The sequence below is a fragment of the Pangasianodon hypophthalmus genome, chromosome 2 (assembly GCF_027358585.1).
Source record: "Pangasianodon hypophthalmus isolate fPanHyp1 chromosome 2, fPanHyp1.pri, whole genome shotgun sequence".
Taxonomy (NCBI): domain Eukaryota; kingdom Metazoa; phylum Chordata; class Actinopteri; order Siluriformes; family Pangasiidae; genus Pangasianodon; species Pangasianodon hypophthalmus.
Genome location: NC_069711.1, coordinates 18,076,984 through 18,101,670, shown reverse-complemented (window position 1 = coordinate 18,101,670; position 24,687 = coordinate 18,076,984). Strand labels below are relative to the sequence as shown.

Below are 24,687 nucleotides of genomic sequence, written 5' to 3'. Positions count from 1 at the left end.
CTCCTTTAACAATAGACATTGTCACAAAGCAGTCTTAGAGAAATCCGGATTAGATGCTTAATGAGCAAGCCAGAGGCCGCAGTGTCAAGACTGACACTCCCTGAGACAAGATATTGCTGATGTCAGACGTTGCAGGGAATGAAAACAACCGAAAGATTTAATTGAAAACATGAACAAAATAACTATCAATTCTTCCAGAGTAAAAAGGTTCTTTTTAAAATGTGGTTAATTATAACTGGTTGATAACATTATTTTTTTGGTTCCGGTGTGATTTCAAGAAAGTATAGCATTAACATATTCCCAATAGGCCTAAACTCCTGTCAGAATTCGCCACTTCCTGCATGCCTGGCTACTGGGAGATAGCTTAGCTTTGGAAGATATAACCAGAGATGAGGCAACAGCAGGAAAATCTGAGTACAGTGTATTTTTCTTAAGATTCTGCAAGCAACAAATCACACTACAAAGTAAAAGGATGTTCTGAAAATGTTAAAAATGAATGAAACATATTTCTGGCTAAGTGCAGTGTTGAGTTTTATTTATACCCTAGGCTTCCTGTAAGCAGAGTAGGCTATCATGTAAATCGTGTTATTAATCATTCTTTATTTTGTTCTAACCTGTTTCCAACTAAAGATGGGAGATGTGGAATACTGGAGAGGAATCTAAAGATATCGTTTTTGTTCAGAACGAACCAAAATGAAAAATAAACTGTTTATCCATGTACCAGGGAAATTAAATTCTTGTTAATTGCACCTATCTCGGATAAAAAGTAATAAAAATTAAATCATATCTAATGTACACTCTCAGAGATACCGGTACCAGTCCATACGTTTCTGTTGCTGGGGTGGTTCCATCAAAGGTACATCTTTCATACCTCTGGTGTGTACCTTTATATTTTTAAAAATAATTCAAGGTACATTAAGGATCATTGATGTATTTTTTGAAGCTTTGATGTAAAGCTTAAAGGTGAGAGATATACCACTGATGGTATCACCCCAGTGACAAGCAAAAGTACAGTTTAATTACTTTATTTCTGAGAGTGTATTAAGTGTTAAAAATGATGCTTATTTGTTTTCAAAATCTTAAAAGCAGTAGTGTTGCAAACATTAGCAAAAAATGAGTAGATAAAAGGACAGAAGTAATCATCACCTACTACAAAGATAAACTGTAAACATTCATGCATATTTGACATGGTACTAAAACTTTACTAAAACACCACACCAGCTCAAATCTGAAAATAACTCAATTTGACCAGAATTATCAATAAATATTTTCATTAGTTTCCATTTGAACAAAGAAATGCCAAAAAATACTAAAATTAGTAATAATACTAAAGGTTTACAAAGAAATCCTGATTTTAGTTGAATATACAGTACATCCAGCCCTGCTTACTGAACTATTATTTCTTTTGGCAGTAACTGTGTACAACGTAGATGAACGGCTCAAAGAGAAAGAAAACAGTTTTGTGACACAGCTTTCTTGTGAAGCATAATTTCCACACTTTCCTTTTACGCACTGCCTGCAGCTAATGCCGTGATTAATTTCTCAAATGACTCTGTTGACCATGTTACTAGGTTTACAATGTCCACAGTCTTTGGATTGTCTTTAGCTGAATGTAGGTCAAGTTTTTTCCCCCCTGAAGTAACATGAGAATTTATTTTGGTGGTTAAAGTCAGTATTGATGCTAAGTTCATACTGGTAAGCCAATTATGTTCCAGCATTTCAACACATGCACAGGGATTGCCCTTAGTGAGAAATACAGTAAGTTTTAGTTTTTGTTATTTTTGTTTTGTTATACACTTTCTGTTTGCAGTTGCAGTTTTCATTTGACCAGTTACCTTCATGAAAGCTCTCTTTGTTTCTCAGGTGTAAGTAGTGTTGTTACTTGCGTAATATTTACCAAGAGAACAAGTTTTAATGCATGACTCAGTGCCTCGTCTCGGTTAGTTTCTGTTTCTTCACGCTCAGCTGTCATTCATTTAACATTTGAAACTATGTTGAAAAATGAAAGGTTAGTTCAGAAAGCAGCCCGTGATCATCTCCTCTACTGCTTAATGTTGAGCCTTTAAACTCTGCTCTGCTCTGAGATTTCAGACACCAAACAGTCTGTTTGTCTATAAGCATCATCTTTTTTTTAAATTTCTATACAAGTATGAAGAATAAACCAAGGAAATGTAAAGTGTTTGAGAGCGTTCTTGCAGATAAGGAGGATGGATTAAGCCAAATTTAAACTTTTATCAGATACAAATCCAAATATGTATGTAATGTACACAGTTATGCCTCTTAGACTTTCTGTATTTGCATCATTACATTCCCTATTGCAGTATGGAGAATCCTGGTTCACTCTTCATATATTTTACATAGAAAATGGTAGTGGCAATATTGTTCCTTATAGTTACAGTTATCTAGCTCACCTCTAGCTTGACTGTCTGGGTAAAGGTATTTCTCTGCTTTTCTATCCTCTCGAGTTAAAAATAGGAATACATCAGTACCATTCTTTTCATACCAAGTACTTTTTTTTTTTTTTTTTTTTTTTTTTTTTTAAACCTCGTCGATACCGAAACTCATACCAAAACATGTAGCCAATCAGGGTTGTCACGGAAAAATTTATTTTACTACTGTTTATTTTAGTTTGCCATGTGCTGCTAGCAAATGAACTCCTCGTGCTGAGTTTTGTATTTATAATGTTATGGCATTTCAGCAGGTTCTTTGATAGAGAGCATGAGTATGCAAAGCGGTATCAGCAAGTGAGGTCATTAAAAATGAGCGCAAGGTGCTGTGAATTGCAAACTGAGTCATGAGCAGTCGTGTAGACCCTGAGGAAAGTGAAGCGTGTGTGCCTCAGTGCTCGCAAAACTGAAGTGCTCACACTCATGACAGTTTTCTTTGCATGCTTGCTTCACTGTTCCATGCTTACAAATACCTTGCGTGCGCAATTCATAGCACCTTGTGCACATTTCTAATGACCAGAATCCCTGCTTTGAGAGCTCAGGTCGGCCACCATTTAAACTCCATGAAGATGCTGTAGTTCCTCTTGATATTTTCAAAGAGCACAGTGTGCAGTCTGCTTTGCAATGATAAGTTTTTGTGAAATATATCCAAATCTCTGTTGTTTTATGCTGTCTGTTTGTTGGCGAGGCAACATACACAGTGTCACATGGTATCAGATGCTGGTATCGGAGGATTTTTGGTGAGTATGAGTAAATGTGCATGGTATTGAACTGAAAACCAATACCAGTACCTGTATTAGGGATTGATGACAGTATCGAGAATCGCCGATAGAGTCCAATAGCTATCAAGTTGGAGGATTTATATGTCTGTCAGAAAACATGGTGTCTGCAGCTTTAAAAATACAACACAGTTTATTTTTGTCTATCTCGTAAGGTGTGTTTGATTTTCGCCTGTTTTGTCACCCTGCATGAATCTGCTGTCTGACTTCGGAGCAGGGTACCAAAACATCTTCCTCTGAGGCATCTTAGCTTCTCTTGTCCGTGCTTGCCAAACAGATAAAGTCGCGAATGTCTTTGCTTGAATTAAGAAAGTGAAACGTGTTGTTTATCAGGGCTACAGTGTATTGCTATACAGGAATTCTCCATTGCTGTTCAAGACAAAGCACCTGCACACATTTTATCTAATTTTATTTCAGTTTTATAAGGAGCTTAGCTTACAGCTAATAACTTGGTTTATTGACAGTTTCGATTTCAGTTTTGCATGCATTCCTGCTCCTGTCAGCAGATTAAGATAGGCTAATTAATTTTTTTAAACATCCCGGCTAAATGCTAGGGACTAGCTGCTACATCCAACTCGTAATCAGCTTCCGGTATTTTTTCTGCGGTAATGATGTAATATGGACACAACATGCATCACATACTGTATGTCTGGCCGCGCCCTTTTCTTTTCCCCACCTCAGAGCCACAGGCAGTACTGTAGTCAGTCGACGATAGTTAGGTTGTATTGTAGTGCAGTGACTTATTGCACATGATCTCGTGTTGATGTTAAGGCCAGCTATATCACAAGTGATTATATTTAACTTTGTCATGACAGTCCCAAAATACAGAATTGCCAAACTATTTTCATTCATTTTATATTACATATTTGTCTCAATGTATATCATTATACATTATATATTATACAAGCCTGTATAAAGGTGAAAACTTCCTGTTAACTCTGGATGTGTGTTTGTGCGTGCTTGTCCTGACACGAGAGCATGATCTCATCACTCAGGATTTCAGAGCAGTTCTATTACATGTGCGAGTGTGTGGGTGGTTGATGGTGCAGGAATAGCCAAACAGAGTGTGAAAATGATCTAATCTTTGTTCTTTGCTTGTAATCTACACCAAGTCAGCAAGTTCAAAGGTCAAGCACATGCAGCCGCTGACATAGTGCTCACAGTAGCTTAAGTGCAGTCTTAAACATTAAACTAATGCTTTCCAGTCTGTGTTGTTCAGAAAGATCGAAGTGTTTCCTGGAAAACCTCCTCCTCCTGTTTTCCTTTGCCCCTCTTTCAGACTGTTTTCTCCTCCGAGGTCTTCCGTCGGTGTTATTTACTGAGTCGTGCTCTGCTGAAGGCAGGCCGTGCTCTCTCTCGCTCTCTCTCACACACGCTCACACTCACGCATACTCACACACAAACACACGTGCTTTTTTTACCCAGGATCACTCCATCTCCTGCTTGCCTACACAAGTCCTCTCTGTCTTCTTAGTGCCGTTATTTGGTTTATTTCAGCACTTCAAAATAGCAGTGTGTCTTAGTAGGAATTCACATATAAACAATAAAAATGCTCATTAATGCTACATCATGAAAATTGCTAAAAGTGTCTTGTTATGGTTTACATATGTTATCATAGTTTGTTATCATAATGTGTTCTGTCTGCTGTATTTTTCAAGCTTTCATAGGCATCTAAACACATCTATGCTTTCTCAGAGATAAACTACTTCAGATTTGGCTAAAATAATAAAACTAGCCCCATTATACAAGTGAACATTCATTTGCTTACTCAGTTAATCAGTTAAATTTGTGCAAAAAGCACAAATTCAGTGCCATATTACACCAAAATCAGAATTCCTGGCTAAAAGAGAAACCAAATTTCAGTGCTGGAATTTTTATTATTGATTAGTTACACTCACTAATTACTTTATTAAGGAACAGCTGTACACCTATTCATTCACGCAGTTATCTAATTAGCCAATCATGTGGCAGCGCTGCAGTGCATAAAATCAGGCAGATATGGGCTAGCAGCTTAGGGTAATGGTCACATCAGCCATCAGAATAGGGAAAAAAATGTGATCTCAGGCGGAAGTGGTTGCTCAGTGGTTAAGACGTTGGACTTCTGATCGAAGGTTGAGAGTTAAAATCCCAGCACCACCAAACTGTCACTGCTGGGCCCTTGAGCAAGGCCCTTAACCCTCAACTGAGCAGTTGTATAAATGAGATAATTGTAAGTCGCTCTGGATAAGGGTGTCTGCCAAATGCCATAAATATAAATCTCAGTGATTTTTACCGTTGCATGATTGTTGGTGCCAGATGGGCTGGTTTGAGTATTTCTATAACTGCTCATCTCCTGGGATTTTCACGCACAACAGTCTCTAGAGTTGACTCAGAATGGTGCGATAAAGAACAAATGGAAATGCAGATGGAAACGCCTTGTTGATGAGAGAGGTCAAAAGAGAATGGCCAGACTGGTTTGAGCTGACAGAAAGGCTACAGTAACTCAGACAACCACTCTGTACAACTGTGGTGAGCAAAAAAGCATCTCAGAATGCACAACACATTAAACTTTGAGGCGGATGGGCTACAACAGCTGAAGACCATGTCGGGCTCCACTTCTGTCAGACAAGAACAGAAAGCTGAGGCTGCACTGGGCACAGGCTCACCAAAACCGGACAGTTCAAGACTGGAAAAGCGTAGCCTGGTCTGATGAATCTGAATTTCTGCTGAGGCACACAGATGGTAGGGTCAGAATTTGGCCCCAGCAGCATGCATCCATGGACCCAACCTGCCATGTCAACAGTCCAGCCTGGTGGAGGTGGTGTAATGGTGTGGTGAATGTTTTCTTGGCACTCTTTATTAACCCATTAACACTAATCAGTCATCGCTTGAATGCCACAGCCTATTTGAGTATTGTTGCTGAACATGTGCATCTGTTCATGGCCACAATTTACACTAATGGTTATTTCCAGCATGGTAATGCACCATGTCACAAAACAAAAGTCATCTCACACTGGTTTCATGAAAATGACAATGAGTGCAGTGTTCTTCAGTGGCCTTCTCAGTCACAGGATCTGAAACCAATAGAACATCTTTAGGAAGTTGTTAAAAAAAATAAATAAATAAAGCTAACAGATTTCACACAGCAAAGACTGAGCAGAATAATTAATTTCTAATGCTGACTGTTATTCAGGGTTTTAAAACCTGGGACATTATCTGTACCATAACTGGTAATGTTTTGGCTTTGTGAGTTCACATTATAGTTAGCAGGTTATTAAGTTAGCAACGTTAAGGTCAGGATCAGGATTAATTATTGTTTTTATTATTAATTAGCTTTTTGTACTGGTTCCTAAATTGTAATATTTTAATGAGACTAAGTAAAACCATTAATTAATTCATGTTTATGTGAGGGGGAAAGAAATGTACTTCACAATGACACTTTTTAGAGCAAAATATAGTCAGTGGACTGAATAAAGTTCACAGAATCCTGTCTTTAAAAGTTGGCAAAGAGTTTTTTGAAGCAGTTAATATGGTGAATAAATGAGAAAAGTGTTGTGTTTGTTGAAGGGCAAAGTAGACAGCTCTTGTTTACATTTATTGAAGAAATGTACCAGACTCCAGTGAACACTAGTTCTCTGGCTTGCTGTGCTGACCCTGACCCTGACCCTGACCCTGACTCTGACTCTGACTCTGCTCTTGCTAACTTTTTATACATTTCATTGCGAGCACACAAAGCCAAAACCTAGCAGTGAAGATACAGATAATGTCCCAGTTAACACTGAATAACCGTTAGCATTAGAAATGAACTGTTTAGCTCAGTCTTGGCTGTGTAAAATCTGTTAGCTTTTTTGTCTTGCTAACGTCACGCTCTTGCCACATTGACTGATGTCTTCAGTGTTGGTTTTTTTATATATTATCCTGAGCTTTATAGTGTAGTTTCAGTCAGTCTTCCAGACACAGCTTAATCCGTGTCTTAGACTAAATTACACTGTCATGGGGGTTGTTCATTTATAAACACTCTCTAGTCTAATGCTGAGCTTAATCCCTGTCTGGAAAACCCAGCCCTGAGGTCTGAACTGTGGGAAATATTTCGGGGGCCAAGCACAAACTAATATCATAGTACAAAGATGGCTGTCTTTCTAACGTACAGAATGAACATTTTATAGATGTTAGATAACACAATTTTTTTTTAATCACATTGTTTTATACCACTTCACTGACATTTTGAGTGAATCCTATAGAAATGTTTTGATGTGATGTGGATTTGATGTGGACATATGTGGACATTGGACTTCTGATCGGAAGGTTGAGAGTTAAAATCCCAGCACCACCAAACTGCCACTGCTGGGCCCTTGAGCAAGGCCCTTAACCCTCAACTGCTCAGTTGTATAATTGAGATAATTGTAAGTAGCCCTGAATAAGGGCGTCTGCCAAATGCAATAAATGTAAATGTAAACATATTGTCTACATCTCCTAATATGTGAAGCAGCTGTATTAGCATCACACTTTGGAGCAACATGCAATGTTTAGACTCTTATAGTGAACAAAATTAATGAGACTAAGACTTTCATTAATGTAACAAAATGTACATTTTGAATGACTGAAAAATGTGGAGAAGTGTACCTCTACACCTAATGCAGTTAAGCCACAAAAGCCTTTTCATAGCAGCACTTCTATAATGCACAAACATTAACACAAAAGCACCTGCTCAATACCAATTTCAAGTTTCTTGCGTCATTATTCAGAATAGTCAAATATCTCATTTTAATTTACAGTGGTTGTTTTTGCAACAGGGAATAATCTTCAGTTTAGTTGATGATCACCTAATACTCAGTAGATTATTCAATTTTAAGAGTAACTGCTACAGCCCTGTTTAATACTGAACGAACTCAACAACCCTCATTGGGTGACATATTTTCTGTCACTCTAGGCTGCTTTCACTCTTTGCTTTATTATTTTTTTAAGTTATTTTTTAAAGTTATATATGTGCTAATATGAAAAAATGTAGCTCACGTGACACCTACAGTGTAATCATAACACAACGCTCTTATCAGCCCTAGCTAGTATTGGCTGACTGGCTATCCTAGTTTGCTATCTAGATTAGAATTATTAATTGTAGTAATAAAGATTAAATAAGGATTGGTTCAAAAATATAGACAAGTTGCTATTTTATGGAATATTGAAATCATTTTACCCAACTCTCTTTCCTCCATGTTTGTTTTTCTTACTTGTCCCCCAAATTGGCAATCTGATTGGTCTGAAGGTAAAATTAACACTTGTCACTTGGCTCTTTTCTAAGAAGTTGAACAATTATGTGAGTAAAAACACATTGCAGTCGCTTCACAAAGGATTATGGAAAAGTGTGCACTTGTGGTTGAGGAAAAAAGGTGTGAAAGCAGCCTTTATAGTATAGTCTAGTTTATTTCCCACAGCCAAGGTCTATGTGATAAATTACCTGTAAATTATGAGGTACTTTTGTCATCTATTCTAACAGTGATTTTTTTTTTCTTAAGTTTCAGAGTGCCCTTTGACTCCAGACACTCCATGCAGCACCAACAGCAGTCGTCTGGCTGCTCTTAAGAAGCAGAACGACATCGAGCTCAAAGTGAAGCAGGGTGCTGAGAATATGATACAGATGTACTCCAACGGTTCCTACAAGGTAGTGTGCTTCTGAATTGCTCTTAGTCTGGGTGTCGGGCCGATGAAGTGCATGAGTCTTCATGATGAAGTGGATGATTTGAAAGCTCCTGGATGATGTGAAGTGGCAAGTAACTACCATTTTAGAACAAACAGTCTGAAGATTTTCTTAACAATAGTTCAGCTGAACTGGTACAAATCCATCTTCCTCCACATCTGTCTCTTTGATCTCTAAGACAGGCTGTATGTACTGAAATGAAAACAGATGTGAGCCAGTAGTGTGGGGTGAAATTACTTTTTAAATACATAATAGGAAACTGACAAGAGCAGCTCATGGGCCAAATGAGCTCTATAATGGAAGAGTTATGAAGCCTAGTAACATGTCTATTATGTGTGTGCATAACTGGTTATGTGCCATATGATAATTTGGTACAGAACGTTTAAATGTCTCATGGTAAGAGCAAGAGAAATGGTACATTTACTTTCTTGTCACTGACACAAGAAGTTTAGGACCACTTCAGGACCAAGAGATATTTGGTCCACGTTCTGAACCAGTCATAGCTTGTTATATCGTTACGAGTGCTTCTGCTGTCATGAAAAAACTCATCATAATATTTCAAGCCATTTTGATTATGCTAATGTATCACTGCGTATAATTTTGCTATCAAAGTGACACTATAGGTTCACGAATTTTTATCCAGCATCTATAAAATGTAAGTATTTCACAAAGACATGTAGGGACAATGAAACAATCGGTACAAAAAAACTTTTGTGAAAGTGCAGTAAGTGACTTTTAACAATGAGTAACAAAAAGTTATAGAAGCGCTGACACCTGATGATAATGGCGATACATAGAAAAGTGGGTCATGATGTACTTCTATAATGATAATGGTATCATATTGCTGTAGTGCAGTTATCTATATGGTTTATGTATTTGATAAATTAGCGAGTGTTGGTACAAGGTAGGTGGCCTCTGGGTGGCTTTGAGTGTATATTAAGTGTACATATTTACCAGCAGCAAAGCTGAAAATTAAAATAATTTCTTTCTTTTTTTTTAACCGAAGGCATAAGTGAAATAACATCAGTAGTTGTCATTAAAAGAAGGAAGTTTATTAAAGTTTCCCAGCATTGCTAACTCCCTACACAGTAAATAAATATGGAACCAAGGATCAGTTTAATGCTGAATGCACGCTACCCCGGTTTCCCTGTTGCAGACTAATGCTGCATTCATCTAAAACTCGTAACTCAGAATTTCCGCAGTCCAACTAGGAAAAACTCCTGCTTGGAATCTCAGGGTGGTCTCTTCAACCCCGAGTTCAGCAAGTGACAGCAAACTAACATGGCTACTCACAGCCCAGTAAACAAAGTACTATTATTTGCTTTAGACCAATCAACATACAGATGTATAAACTTGTTAAGTCTGTAACATTGACAATACATTTCATTGTTTCGAGAGGTAAATATATAATATAATAGTGATATGAATGATGTATGTTATTCTAATGTAGCTGGCTAATTTGTTGCTAACAAAAGACAAAAACGGATACATCCATGTTTTTTTCCCCACTTTGTATCTCGAATGCATGGAAATTGTAAATGCCATAATTGCAAGTTCTGATCTCCTACTCCCGATGTAAAACGAATGCAGGATAATTTTGGGGATTTGTGAGCGGTATAGTGACCCGATTTTCTCAACCATCTTGAATCATCCTTCTATTTGTTTGGGAGAACAAGGGCAAAATATAAGCAGGAAAATATTGGCTCTGTAATTAAATTATTTGGCATGTCATGCCAGAATGGTTGTTAGGAACAGTGAAAAACAACAACAACAAAGAAAAAAGGGATTCCTGATTATAAAAATAGCTACATTTCTTTGCAATTTTCCTCTTTGTTCTCTCTTTGCAGAACAATCATTGGTTGCGTCTCCACAACCAAGCCTTCCTCCACATATTTTTCTTATTTTTCATTTTTCTTGTTTCAGTACAAAAAATATGCAGAAACAGCTGCCACAGCCAATTGCTCTTGACAGTCATATGATGGACAGCTCTCATATTTATTTCTGTGAGAAAGTGGGATTTGGGGATAAGGCATGCTTCCAGGTGAAGGATCGTGTAGTGTGTGAGCCTCATCTGTGATCGCTCATGTAGTGTGCACACTGCTACATCCAAAAACAACAGACTGCAAGTGATAAGTCATGTAGCGTGCGCAGTACAGCAATCCGAGATGAAAATCATAGAGTGTCAACTTGGCATAAAGGACAACCAGGGCTTTCTGTCATGTACTGAGCCCTTTATATTCTGTTCCTTGAGTGATGTGAATGAGGTGTGTGTACCTCTAATGAATGGGACTTGGAACATTTTTACAAAATGTCCACTGTATGTGAGCTTGTGTTTATAGGAATATTATTGTTGCTATAGCTCCTGGAAAAACAGTTAATGGCACTTGTGTATTTTTGTTTATTATGTTTAGGACTGTTTTCACCTGTCACATTACTACCGCTGTACAATCAGCGTTTGTTCATTTAAGCTGAGAAGCCACTGAGCAGTTCCACATATAAAACACACTAGGTGTGAGGAAGCTAAAAGGAATCCAAATGTGAGGATAATATCGTAAAGCATGATAAAATATTAGGCAATTATTTTGATATGAAAATTAAGTATTGGCAGCTGCCTAGCTACATTTATGAAAACATGACATTTGGCATACTAATGACTCATAACTGGCTTTCATCAGTTTGCAGAATTCCTTTTTATTTTATGGGTAACTAATAGTGAAATAACATGGAGGAGTACGCATGCAGGACTTCCTGTGGAAGTGGAAAGCACTTCCTGCCGGAAAGGCTCCTGAGGTGATGTCTGCGTTTATGGCTGTCAAAAGGAAAAGCAGCACTTCAGAGATGTCTGACATATTTACATTCGTTGGACTTGTGTACTGTTAGAAGTAAACAGCATTGTGATCTTTGCACTCGGTGTGATGAGCAAAACATGACAAATATGTGGCTTGAGAAATAAAGTGATTTCTTTACTGTTACAGTTAATGTTAAATATAGTGTCTTTGTGTGTGTGCCTTTTATACCAGGATAAGACTTTAAGCATTATTTCTGAACTAGACAAGCTTTAGATTAAAGAAAAGCTTTTTGATGTTTTCTTTTCCTTTCCTTTACAGGATCGTAAGCTGCTTGCCATGGCCCAGCAAATGCTCCAGGACAGCAAGACCAAAATTGAATTCATCCGGATGCAGATCCTCAAAGCGAGTCAGACCAATGAGATGAGTTATGAGAATAATGAAGGTAAGGGTTAATGAGGCTCTTAAACCTGTAGCTCTGCTCACTATTTAGTAATGGATGTGCTGTTAAACCAGGTCATGTATTTAGAGTAGGGCTGTCAGGATTACTCGATTAAATTAAAGTACACGATTTTTAAAAAAATCCTCGATTACTGTCTCAAGCATTCGGCAAAATGGTGGAGGCACGGCAAAGGTTGTCAGCTGTGTGGGAACATTTTACATTAGATGTGAAAAACCATGTTGTTGTCTGCCATCACTGCAAAAATGAACTTCAATACCATAACAGCACACCTTCAATGCTGCAGCACTTGAAAAGGCGACATCCAGGTTTCACAAATCCGCCGCCAGACACAGCACAGCAAATTCACTACTAGATTTGAATAATTTTGAATAATCTTATCTTGCAAACCTGTTTTAAGCACAATCACGAAAATGATGTGTATGGTATGTATGATAGGTGTGATGTGTATGATAAATTCGCATCGCATCATGAAAAAGTTTTTCAACACTTAAATGCCTGTCAGATCGCACAATTTAATATAAAGTAGACAGAAATGATAATTATCTCTGACCATATATGAAGTAAACATGTGAATACATCAATATGTGCACATTACTGTTCATCGCGTGTTTCATAATAAGGTCATAACTCCCACTTCGAGTTTGCACGTTTCCAAATCAAGGAATTATAATCACTGTAGCATTTCTATCGTAAAACAGTGGTCAAATATCGGATATTGAGTGATAGAACCTTTCAAATTGTATTTAGTTTGGCGAGATTAATAATTATCTTAAGTGAACTTATTGTTGAATTATTGAAAATTGAATTTTAAAAAATCCAGTTACTCAATTAATTCAGTAAAAAAAAATAATCAGATTACTTGATTACCAAAATAATCAACAGTGAAAGCCCTAATTTAGAGCTTACGGTAATACCGAGTAACTCATATTGCCTCCTGTTATCAGTCCTAAACACCCTTCCTGTGTTTGGGCATCCTCCAGTTGGCATCTGTGTGTAAATGAGAGATAGAAGAAATGAGGCCGCCAATAACATCAGCTTCTAGTTTCAGATTTGCTAATATAAATTGTTCTTGAGTGTTGTTGACTTTTTAGTAGAAATGGGACATTTTGACTGCAACCATATTTAAGGGTCACCTTCAGTGGGAGTCTTATTGTTTTTCTTTTCTGGCAACCAGTTAAACATTTCAAATACCAATATAGTTCAGCAAAACTACAAAAGCAGGTCATATATTAGCCTAAAACCTTTCTTGTTGCACCCAGCTGAGTAAGGTCTCTTCAGAGCATTCATTCATATGAGCATTTCCCAGATGTTGTATGTAAAGCCATGTCTGTTACTATGCTGAAGAGTGAGAGACAGATGGGAATGGGTGTCTTGGTGATTTTATTCTCCTTGTGGCCAGTTAGCTAGCTAGGGTGTTAATGATGCCCTTAACCTTAGCTGTCTAAAGCCTGCTTTACACTTTATTGATTTCAGCTCACTTTTATTGTCACAGACATAGTGTAAAAGATTCATTGCTTGGAAGTTGAGCTCAGAGGTCTCAGATCACATAATGTAATTTGCTCACGGATTTAGTGTTATTGTGACCTAAGATAGCGATAGACAAGGTTCTGGCAGTGTCAGAAATTTTTGATAAATCTGAGTGTAACCACTGCTACAAAACTTGTCTAAAAGCCACCAACAAGAGGATGGTTTAGGATGAGACAGCTACAAATAATGTAGTGTTGTCCTCACAGGAAAGCTACAAATATGGTAGTGTTGTCCTCACGGGACAGCTACAAATACAGTAGTGTTGTCCCCTCAGGAAAGCTACAAATATGGTAGTGTTGTCCTCGCGGGACAGCTACAAATATGGTAGTGTTGTCCCCTCAGGAAAGCTACAAATATGGTAGTGTTGTCCCCTCAGGAAAGCTACAAATATGGTAGTGTTGTCCCCTCAGGAAAGCTACAAATACAGTAGTGTTGTCCCCTCAGGAAAGCTACAAATATGGTAGTGTTGTCCTCGCGGGACAGCTACAAATATGGTAGTGTTGTCCCCTCAGGAAAGCTACAAATATGGTAGTGTTGTCCTCGCGGGACAGCTACAAATACAGTAGTGTTGTCCCCTCAGGAAAGCTACAAATATGGTAGTGTTGTCCTCGCGGGACAGCTACAAATACAGTAGTGTTGTCCCCTCAGGAAAGCTACAAATACAGTAGTGTTGTCCTCACAGGAAAGCTACATATATGGTAGTGTTGTCCTCACGGGACAGCTGCAAATAGAGTAGTGTTGTCCTCATGGGACAGTTGCAAATATGTTAGTGTTGTCCTCACGGGACAGCTGCAAATACAGTAGTGTTGTCCTCATGGGACAGTTGCAAATATGGTAGTGTTGTCCTCACAGGAGACAACACTTCACAGGAGGTGGATCCCTAAATCGATGAGATGGAAAAAACTTAAATGAGTTAAAAACATGGGGTGTAATCGGTTTGATTCTAAAAAGATGTATACCAAAGCAAAAAAATATCTGTGATGTGTAGCATGGCAATTGTTGATTACATTCAGTAATATCATGATGTAAAGTTTTGGCCGTATCACCCACCCCTAGTACAACCTTTAAAAGGAGAGATCTGTGTACAACACGGAACCTGTTCATTCATTACCTTCACCATTACATTCATTAAAATGTTTGCATCCTTCCTGAACTGTTAAGTACATGGTTTTATAGGAAGCTTTGTCTGGCTATATGCTGAAGCTAATGTCGGTGACCTTTAACCCTGCAGTGCCTGCGAACAAGTCTATAATCAGTCCTCTGGACCTGCGGCTGGAGGAGTTGCGACATCACTGCCGGATCGAGTCTGCCGTGGCCGAGGGAGCCAAGAACGTCATGAAGCTGCTCGGCTCAGGGAAAGTTACAGAGAAAAAAGCTCATTCAGAGGTGCGTTCAGTTCACCACAGTCTAATTTTTCTATGACAAAAATATAAATAAAATTAGAACCTTTTTAAATATTTGTATTCATTTCACCCATTTCAGTTGCAACTCATTTCATGTGCAAAAGCAGAAAGTACAATGAAATAACCTAAAATTACATAAAATTTTAAAAAGTAAGGAAATAAAAATAATGACCAAAAAAATCAAACATGATGTGTACAGTAATTTAAAAAAAAAAAAAAAAAAAACTACTATCAAATGTTAAGCTAAAAATATTTAGCTAAATAGAGCTAATATATAAAGTTTTGAGCTGTTAGATGTGATGGATAGCAGGCATAGGATGCAGGTGTAATTGCATCAGACGGAGTTACTATAGTTAAGTATAGTTAAGTACTATAGTATAGTTAACATAGTTAGTCAGCCAAGACAAGTTTGGTGTCCAGAGTTTGCTTTTTGAACTTCTTAAAGCACACTTTGGACATTAAACCCATCGTGTCTGAGAAAAGTGCAGGGCTTCTTTGTCCTTCAGCCTTGGCATAATTGTGTTCACATTGCAGTGTGAATTCTCAAAGATGCTGTAACAACACTATGTGGAATGTGAGCCAGACATTAAAGAGTCTTTGGTTCATGACCTCCTGATAAAAGCCCATTATTTCTCAGTGTAACACTTCAATATTACACTGAAACCTGATGTCTGTATGACCTTCCAACTTGTTCAGTTCACCGTCTTATACGGTTCCACTCAAATTTATTATTTTAAATGCTTTAAGACTTTTTCCTGTTATTTCATCACTTAATCAAAAATGTTCTGTTCACAGATCATGTGATAATACACTTTTTTGCATTTGTTTTAGTAAAGAATGATGATCATAATTTCACAGGTGTATTATGTGATGAAATACAAGTAGTTCTGGAAAGTGTGTAAGAAAATGAAATGGTGAATTCACTAGTCTTTAATTGTGCAGTAAACAAAAATAGTAACAAAAGTGGCAGTATGTTAATCAGATGTATAAATGTGTACGTTTGATGCACAGCCGTGACGTGACTGATGTAAATCTGACTTTAGGCCCAGGCACGCTTTAACGAGTCGAGTCAGAAGCTGGATCTGCTGAGGTATTCTCTGGAGCAGAGGCTGAGCGAGCTGCCGCAGAGCCACCCAAAGGCCAGTCTGATCTCAGAAGAGCTCCTCATGATGGCCACTCCTCAGAGTCCACGCCAGAGCATCATCTCCTCCCACAACCAGTACAGCACTGTGGCTAAACCAGCAGCTCTCACAGGTAATCTCTCACACACACACACATACACACACACACACACACACTCTCTCTCTTTCTCGACCACCTGCAATCAGGTGGACATGCCTGCTCGAGCTGATGATTATACACTAAAGGGTGAAGGTTATACCATGATGGGGAAATCTTAAACAATTATGTTGTTAAAACAATGCTGTACCAGTCACAAAACTGATTTTATAATGATCTATTTTGTGTATTTTTTGACCCCCAGGTATTAGAGCACTGCAAAAAAATGTCATCTTAGCAAGTGAAAATATCAAATATAGTCAAATTTATCTAGTATTTCTTATTCTAAGATCTTATTGTAAGGTCAGTAAACCTATTTCTGGACATTACTCATTTCAAGCTTGTAGGTTTCTTATTCTGTTGGCAGATAATTTTGTTTCTTTTTAGAAATAAATGCTTAATATGAGCCTATTATCTGCCAATAGAACAAGACTAATTCAAGCTTGAAATGAGAACAAATGACTTGAAATAGGTTTAATAATCTTATATTTGGTTTATTGTAATCTGATAATAGGAAATATTAGATAGATTTGACTATATTCAAGGTGTTTCCACTTGATGTCATTTTTTTTGCAGTTAGAAGAGTGTGTGGTTTTGAAGTTATTGCAGAAATGACATCAGAACTCCAGACAGACCTAAAATTGAAGTTTGGCCAGTGGTTTTGGTTTGGGGAGCTGAATAATTTTTGTTTTCTTCCAATAGATCCATCATAGTGTCACTTGGCAGACAATATGTTTCATCACTGAAAATAAATGATGTGCTTGGAAATCTTTCATTTTGAGCAGGCTGTCTCGTTAGCCATCACTGTCTACTTGGAGCAATAATTATTGCAGCTATTTATGTGCTGGAATAGAAGACAAATATATCACAGAAGTTAATAGCGCGCTCACTGACAAACTGTTATATTGTTAGTCTTGATAACTTACAGTAGTGGTATAGTAAGCATGAAGATCTGCTGTGTGGCTAATTTGTGAATTATAGTTGACTTCTTACACACTAGCAATACGCTAAACCCATGTGTACGTGTGAGATCATCACATGTTCTTTCTGAGAAAAGATAGAGAAACCTCAGCAGATGCATCTCTGGATTTTGATCAACAGTTAATATTGAATAATCAGTTGTAGTATATTCAGTAGAATAGACTGTGACTTTTTGTGACACTTTTTAGTAATACTTTTTCTCTGTCTGTGCTGTGTACAGGAACATTGGAGGTGAGGCTCATGGGCTGTCAGGATCTGCTGGAGAATGTTCCAGGCCGGTCTAAAGCAGCATCTGTGTCCCTGCCTGGCTGGAGCCCGAGTGAAACGCGCTCCTCCTTCATGAGCCGAACAAACAAGAACAAATCAGGCAGCAGCAGAAACCTCTCCAAAGCTGACGAGCTGTCCAGTTGAGTGCCTTCAGCATTTCTTCTTTTCGGAATAAAATGATTGATGGAGATATGGAAAGAGTTTCTAACCCCGGTGCAGTTGAAAAAACATTGGACATCTTGGCACTTGGTGACTAAATGCTACTGACAGAAAAGAATATTCCGTATACAGCTTCAGCACTTGACTGAAGTACCAACTTAGCTAGCTATCTAACTCAGTAATATGTCTCTCCAGTAATAGACTGTTTTGGCATATTTTTTTTCCATAGTAGAGCGGTTTTGAAGTTGCTGTTTTATTGGAAACGAAATCAGACTTCTATTTAAAATTAGTAAAATATTTGAAAACTTGTTAAAGCATTTGTTATGGCTTTATACTAAGCAATATAAAATGCAGTATTTGTGTTGTATCTTCAGATGAGATCAGTGCTGTTCTGAAACTGGACAACACAGTCGTGGGGCAGACGAACTGGAGACCAATCAGCAACCAGTCCTGGGACCAGAAATTCACACTGGAGCTCGATCGGGTAATCAAACACTCCATGCACACCTTAACATATGATGCTGTATCTGGATATTATTTGGATAACAAATTAGCTGATCTAATCACCCAGTATTTATATACATCACCATTTGTGTTCTGTGTGCATTATGATCAGATTTCTTACATGCAGCATTCAAATAAGCCTGCTAACTAGAATGTGGGAAGTTGGCCAGCTGACAACATGGCAGGTGTGGGATTGACCAATGACTTTACTGTACAACCTGCATTTGTTTTTTTCTCTGCTGAAGACAGGCTTGTTGTCCACATCTATTTGTCATTAATGACAACCAGCTGTTGTGTTTGCAGCAATTGCAGTAGCAGCTGATGTCTATCATTGGCTGGGTGCAGGGTTTGCAAAATGTACTTGCAGCACCTAAATTTAGTCATTTATTCTTTCACCTTGAGTAAGCTCTTTATACTGGCTCCTATCCTGAAAACACTGGACACATGGAAGGATTACACCCTGACACTCACTGTCCTGATTTATGTTGCATGCCTGAATGATAAAATAATGCCTGAAAAGTCCAGCTAACAAAATCTTTTGTGCAGTTCTGAAAGAAAAATTCTAATATTTCACTTTAGAATTGCATCATGACTCCAAGGGCTTTTGCTTTTTGATATGATTCCATCATATCATGTTTTCACCCTAATGCCCCATGCAAAGAATTTTATTTTAACACCTTACTGCCTGAGATCCGATCAGTGCGTGTCAGACACCCGCTGGAGGCACTGTGGTTGATGCAATAGCAATCCAATGTCCATTTGCATCTTTTTTTTTTCCTTTTCTTTTTCTTTTTTTGCCCTGTTTTAAATAATGTCTGATCACTGATCACCAACCATAATCCCCTAAAACACATTAGAATGCCCATGTTCCTATACACACACTGCAGCCATACCCCTTGCCAATCAGGAAATACACTATATTGCCAAACATATGTGGACACCTGACCATCACACCCATATGTTGTCCTTCCCCAAACTGTTGCCACAAAGTTGTAAGTGCACAATTGTCTGGAATGTCTTTGTATGCTGTAGCATTAAGATTTCCGTTCGCTGGAACTAAAGAGTCCAAACTTGTTCCAGCATGACAGTGCCCAAATGCACAAAACGAGGTCCATGAAGACATGGCTTGCCGAGTTTGGTGTAGAAGAAATCAAGTGGCCTGAGCCATGACCTCAACCCCAAAGATTGAACACCTTTGGGATGAACTGCAGCGCTGAATCTGCCCCAGGCCTCCTCACTTGACAGCAGTGCCCAACTCCACTACTGTTCTTATGGCTGAATGGGCACAAATCCCTGAAGCTACACTCCAAAATCTAGTGGAAAGCCTTCCCAGAAGAGTGGAGGCTGTTATAACAGCAAAGTTGGGACCAACTCCATGTTAATGCCCATGGTTTTAGAATGGGCACATATGGGTGTGATGGTCAGGTGTCCACATACTTTTGGCCATATCGTGTACCACAGGTTTGACCTGGTTCAGGTCTTTCATTCTCTGTAGTGTGATTGTTCCTCTCCAGTGCTTATGTATTAGTCATGCTTACATATTTCATCCTGCATGGAATTACAGCAATTGCGAGTTGATTGACCAAGTGTGTACAGATTTATCCATGATCCCATGAGTCCTGTGAATCTATTTGAGTGATTTTATTTAACTCGCATCTCGAAGTAACGCTCACTGTGCCTCTTTTCATCATTTTTACAGCGATCTGCATGGTGATGTCTGTCCAGAAATTTGTGTTTAATTATATTATTGTACAATAATTTGCACTTAAACAACAAAAGGTTTTTACTGGGTATAAGTCCTTACTGTATATTTAAAAAAAAAAAGAATTTAGCCTGGTAATTTGTTTTTTCAGAACATGTATACTATTAATCTGTTTGTTGTTTAAACTATATGTTTGTGTAAACATTGTGTATAGAAAGCTGCACTGGGAAGCAGTAAAGAGCAAAAGCCTTAATTCACTGTACACTGTACCTGGCAGTGACTCTCTTTCAATCCCACATAGAAATATTTGCTAGTGTTTTGTACTTTGTAGTTTTTTTTACATTTATTTATTTATTAATTATTATTTTCTGCATAGTCTCGTGAGCTGGAGATCTCTGTGTACTGGAGAGACTGGCGCTCTCTGTGTGCTGTTAAGTTCCTAAGGCTGGAGGACTTCCTGGACAACCAGCGTCACGGCATGTGCCTCTACCTGGAGCCTCAAGGAACTCTGTTTGCTGAGGTGCTGTCATGTTTGTCTTTACACACACACACACTCTAGCCTTAATGAAGCATGACAGGCATTACAAAATATGTCCAGTTGTTTGTAGTTACTTATTTTTTTCATTTTCCACCCTAGGTTACATTTTTCAATCCAGTCATCGAGAGGCGACCAAAACTACAAAGGCAAAAGAAAATCTTCTCAAAACAGCAAGGTAGGCTCGTAATCATAAATATGTCCATGATTGATTGCCATGGTAAGTTTGGTAAAGGAGTCATACCTTGCTTTGCCTTGTTGTGAAGGAACTTTCAGCAGACACATTGTATACATTATCAGTTAATTTGAGGTCATATATTCCTTTAAAGGTGGTCTTTTATCCAGTGATAACAGTGAGATATGATATCCCAACCATGCAGTGACTAGTACAGAACCCTAACCACTGAGCTCTCACTGACCCTCATTTACACAGATTAGATTAACTGACCAACGTTATGGTTGTTTGCTTCATAGGAAATGTAATCTATATTGTTGTCCAGTGTGATGTGTTTCTGGGTTTCTCTCTCCAGGTAAAACGTTCCTGCGTGCACCTCAGATGAACATCAACATTGCCACTTGGGGGCGTTTGATGAGAAGAGCAATCCCATCCGTCAACAATTCTTTCAGTCCTCAGGTGGCTGAGCTCGGATCAGCGCTGAGCCCTGAAACAGCAATCCTCGGCCATCCAGACTCGCCGTCTCTGTCCAGGTACGCACACGTACACACCATATGGGAGGTTATCACTGGTGTTGCCCACAGTTTGTCAGTTGCTGACCACTGCTGTAGCTGCTTGTGTTTGTGCACAGCTCAGCTTTTTTTAAATTTGATAAAAAAATATTAGCCAGATTGTTACCATGCTTACTATGGTTTTATTTTTAATATCTCACAGAGTTACAGACACATAGTTTTTGTGTTTCTTTAAAAGGGTATTTAAAAATATCTAGACATATGTTTGGAGGGAAGATGTCCCAATAAACTCCAACAACAGTGAAGCTTGCTAGACTTCTAGATATAGTCATGCTATGTCATGCAGTTGAGGGTTATGAGACTAGATTAAGGGGCTGAACTGTGGTTTTCTGCCAGTCCTGGGATTTGAACTCACAACCTTCTGGACACTGACAGAGAACTCATAACCACTATGGTTAACCACTCTATCTTCATTTCTCATCCATCCACACAAGCATGGACAAAGCTCAGATGGCTGCTTACCAAAATCACATGATCACATGACAAATTCAAGCAAAATACTTTGCCCTTGTTTAGTTGGCAGTAATGTTTTGTGGATTGTTTCCATTCTACATCACAAATGATGTGTTTATATAATTTGCTGCTGAATAGTACAGTGCTTTTAAAAATCAAAAACATGGCCATATTGACTATTAGCAAAGTGAAGTAAACCCATATTTGTAGTGTTAAATGATCCCATAAATAAGATTCTTTATTATCTGTGAATCATCACAGCTCTCAGACACATACTTTGCCTTTTTATTTGGTTCATGGCCAAATACAAACTTTTAAATTCTCATGCTGATGTGTGCTCACCCAAAACTCGTAAAACAAACCTCTCATTTTCTGACCGAATCATATTAATTATACTTTATCTTGAATAAAGAGAGAGGCTTCTCAGTTGCTGTGGGTAAAATATAGTAACCCTTTTCTGTTTTGATGTTCATGTGATTTAAATCCCTCTCTTTATCTGTACTTGAATGTTCTAATGAGATGTCGTCCAGTGAGGCGTCTGGTTTGGCTAGAAACACTCCAGACCTAAACATGGCCAAGGGCCAGGACTAAAACGGAAATTGGCACATTGTCAGCAGTGTTGTGTTTTGACCTTTTCTCTCAGTGATCCGACCGTTACCAAATTAGACTTTGACAAAGGCGCCACTCCTCCTCCAAAACGCCATCCCACCCCTGCTGCTGAGCTAGAAGAAGAGGAAGAAGAACCACCATCACAAAACAAAATCCCTGATGGGAAGGAGGTTCAGGTAATGAACTTTTGGAAATAGGTGTCCTAAATGCAGCCACAATACACAAAAGTCAAAGCACAACAGGAGATTAATTGCTTCAATTAGTTATTTATCTCCTTGTGCTAAAGTGATTGTTCTAATATATAACACTTTTCCAGTATGTGTTGGGTTCTGTGTTGTGTTTTTGCTGATTGATCGTAAGTGGTTTTTTACCCTCAGGATGCATTAGCCACATTTGACTTCCTGAATGACAGCCGGAACAGTACGGTGTCCAAGCCGGAATATGATAGTCTGGTGGAAGATGAAATTCAGCAGCCTGATCTGGAGCTTACAGAGCAACACCATATTGATCCGAGGTGCAATATCCATGTGTGTTCTCCTGGACACACCCTTTACAGCTTCATTCCATCAAGAGACTGAGTTGTACTGATTTGAGATTTGATGTCCACCAAGTTCAATCATATTTATCTTGTTTTTTTAGAGAAGAGCCAGACATCCAGTTCAGTCTCAAAGACTTTTCTTGTGTGGCTGTTCTGGGCCGTGGACACTTTGGAAAGGTAAAAGCCATTTAATTGATTGTACATTACCTTACTGAGAGTATTCTGTCTGAACAGTAGTCAGAAGAATTATTTATGTTAGTTTCATGTGTGTGTTTGAGCTTCATTGCCTCCATCAGGTCTTTTTAATTATTCAACAGGTCTTACTGGCAGAATATAAGAGCACTGGGGAAATGTTTGCCATCAAAGCTCTGAAGAAAGGGGATATTGTTGCTCGTGATGAAGTTGACAGGTATGAATGACCCGTCAGGAAAAAAATGGGGTTTGCATAATGTTATTGAGAAAAAAAATCCAATTTCTGACTTGGAAATCAAAATTTATAGTTAGTTTCATCAGCAATTTGTTCGGTTTTCACTTTCCTACATTACCCACAATACTGTGCAACTGCCTAATGATAGTGGAGCCAGTGGGAATTCATCTCTACCTCGAGAGTGATGCATCAGTGCTTTAGTCTGTCCGTCTTTCTCACTTTCTCATCAGTATACTCTGCTCAAACAGGTCAGGTTCCAAAGCTTCAATTTGGAATCTAACATCAGCACCATCACGCGTGTCATCTCATAGATCACTAACTAGCCGAGCCAATTGTCTGCATCGTATAGCTGCATTACACTGCATCTGCACTGAACTTTGAGTCCAACATTTACTGTCTTCACTACTTGTACATTGGATTTCTCACTAATATAACACTGAACATCAGTGAAAAATGATGAGTGAGAAAAGATGCAGCAAAACCTGACCACTAATTTATTTCTCCTAGCATGGACCCCATGTAACATCAAAGCAGCACAGAAGTGCAGAATTCTCACAAGAGTGGTAGAATCATGGTATCAACCAACAAATTATCACCAGACTCAATTAGTACATCATAAATATTTCCATCTAAAGATATTTTATGTGTTTCAGCGTGGGCTTTTTAATGCTCTTTAATGCCAATAAGTAGTGTCTAGGGGAAAAAAAACCACACTGCTTAGCCAAGGTGGGATGATTTAGCTGTCCTTCCAAACCAGCAAACTAATCTAAATCCAACACACTGCAAGATATTCATTGGGACCTGGGTTTTTAAGCAAAGTGCTGGCTATGGCTGATTCCAGCAGTTACACTGATTTGGCGAGTGTTGCTTACGTGGTTCTTGCATGTTGAACAGTCTGATTAAATGGCTCATGTGTGCCAGTTTTCCACCCTGAAATGAGACGCTGCATTTTGTTCCACAGTCTGATGTGTGAGAAGAGGATCTTCGAGACGGTGAACAGTGTCCGGCACCCATTCCTGGTCAATCTCTTTGCTTGCTTCCAGACCAAGGAGCATGTTTGTTTTGTAATGGAGTATGCAGCAGGAGGGGACCTGATGATGCACATCCATGCCGATGTCTTCTTAGAGCCACGTGCAGTGTGAGTGAACACATTCACATTCATTTTCAGACCTGGAAATGTACAGGAATGTTTTTGGGGGAAAGAAATGTGAATAGCCTATTGTCAAATATCCTGTAATAGAGACTCAAGACACAAGAATAGACTGAAGAATATTTTCTTTACCCAGTTTTCGCCTTATTCCAAATGTAGTTTGCTTCTTTTGTTTTGCACTAGCTAAGCTAACAAATAATGGACATCTGTCTCACCCAAAATCATTTCAGTGTACACATTGCCAACACATTGATTATA

At 38.5% G+C, this 24,687-nt stretch overlaps 1 protein-coding gene across 2 annotated transcripts in view; it reads left to right on the top strand.

Annotated features, from left to right (window-relative positions):
* pkn2b (protein kinase N2b) overlaps positions 1–24,687 on the top strand; it is a 47,756-nt gene that overhangs the window by 17,754 nt on the left and 5,315 nt on the right. For both annotated transcript variants that reach the window (XM_026917991.3, XM_053228071.1), the window contains exons 3-16: positions 8,719–8,864; positions 12,008–12,131; positions 14,908–15,062; positions 16,123–16,333; positions 17,559–17,744; positions 18,139–18,248; positions 20,347–20,490; positions 20,608–20,683; positions 21,036–21,213; positions 22,349–22,490; positions 22,692–22,828; positions 22,954–23,029; positions 23,170–23,261; positions 24,241–24,417. In XM_026917991.3, the coding sequence (XP_026773792.3) occupies positions 8,719–8,864; positions 12,008–12,131; positions 14,908–15,062; positions 16,123–16,333; positions 17,559–17,744; positions 18,139–18,248; positions 20,347–20,490; positions 20,608–20,683; positions 21,036–21,213; positions 22,349–22,490; positions 22,692–22,828; positions 22,954–23,029; positions 23,170–23,261; positions 24,241–24,417 (1,954 nt within the window). The remainder of the gene's footprint in view (positions 1–8,718; positions 8,865–12,007; positions 12,132–14,907; positions 15,063–16,122; positions 16,334–17,558; positions 17,745–18,138; positions 18,249–20,346; positions 20,491–20,607; positions 20,684–21,035; positions 21,214–22,348; positions 22,491–22,691; positions 22,829–22,953; positions 23,030–23,169; positions 23,262–24,240; positions 24,418–24,687) is intronic.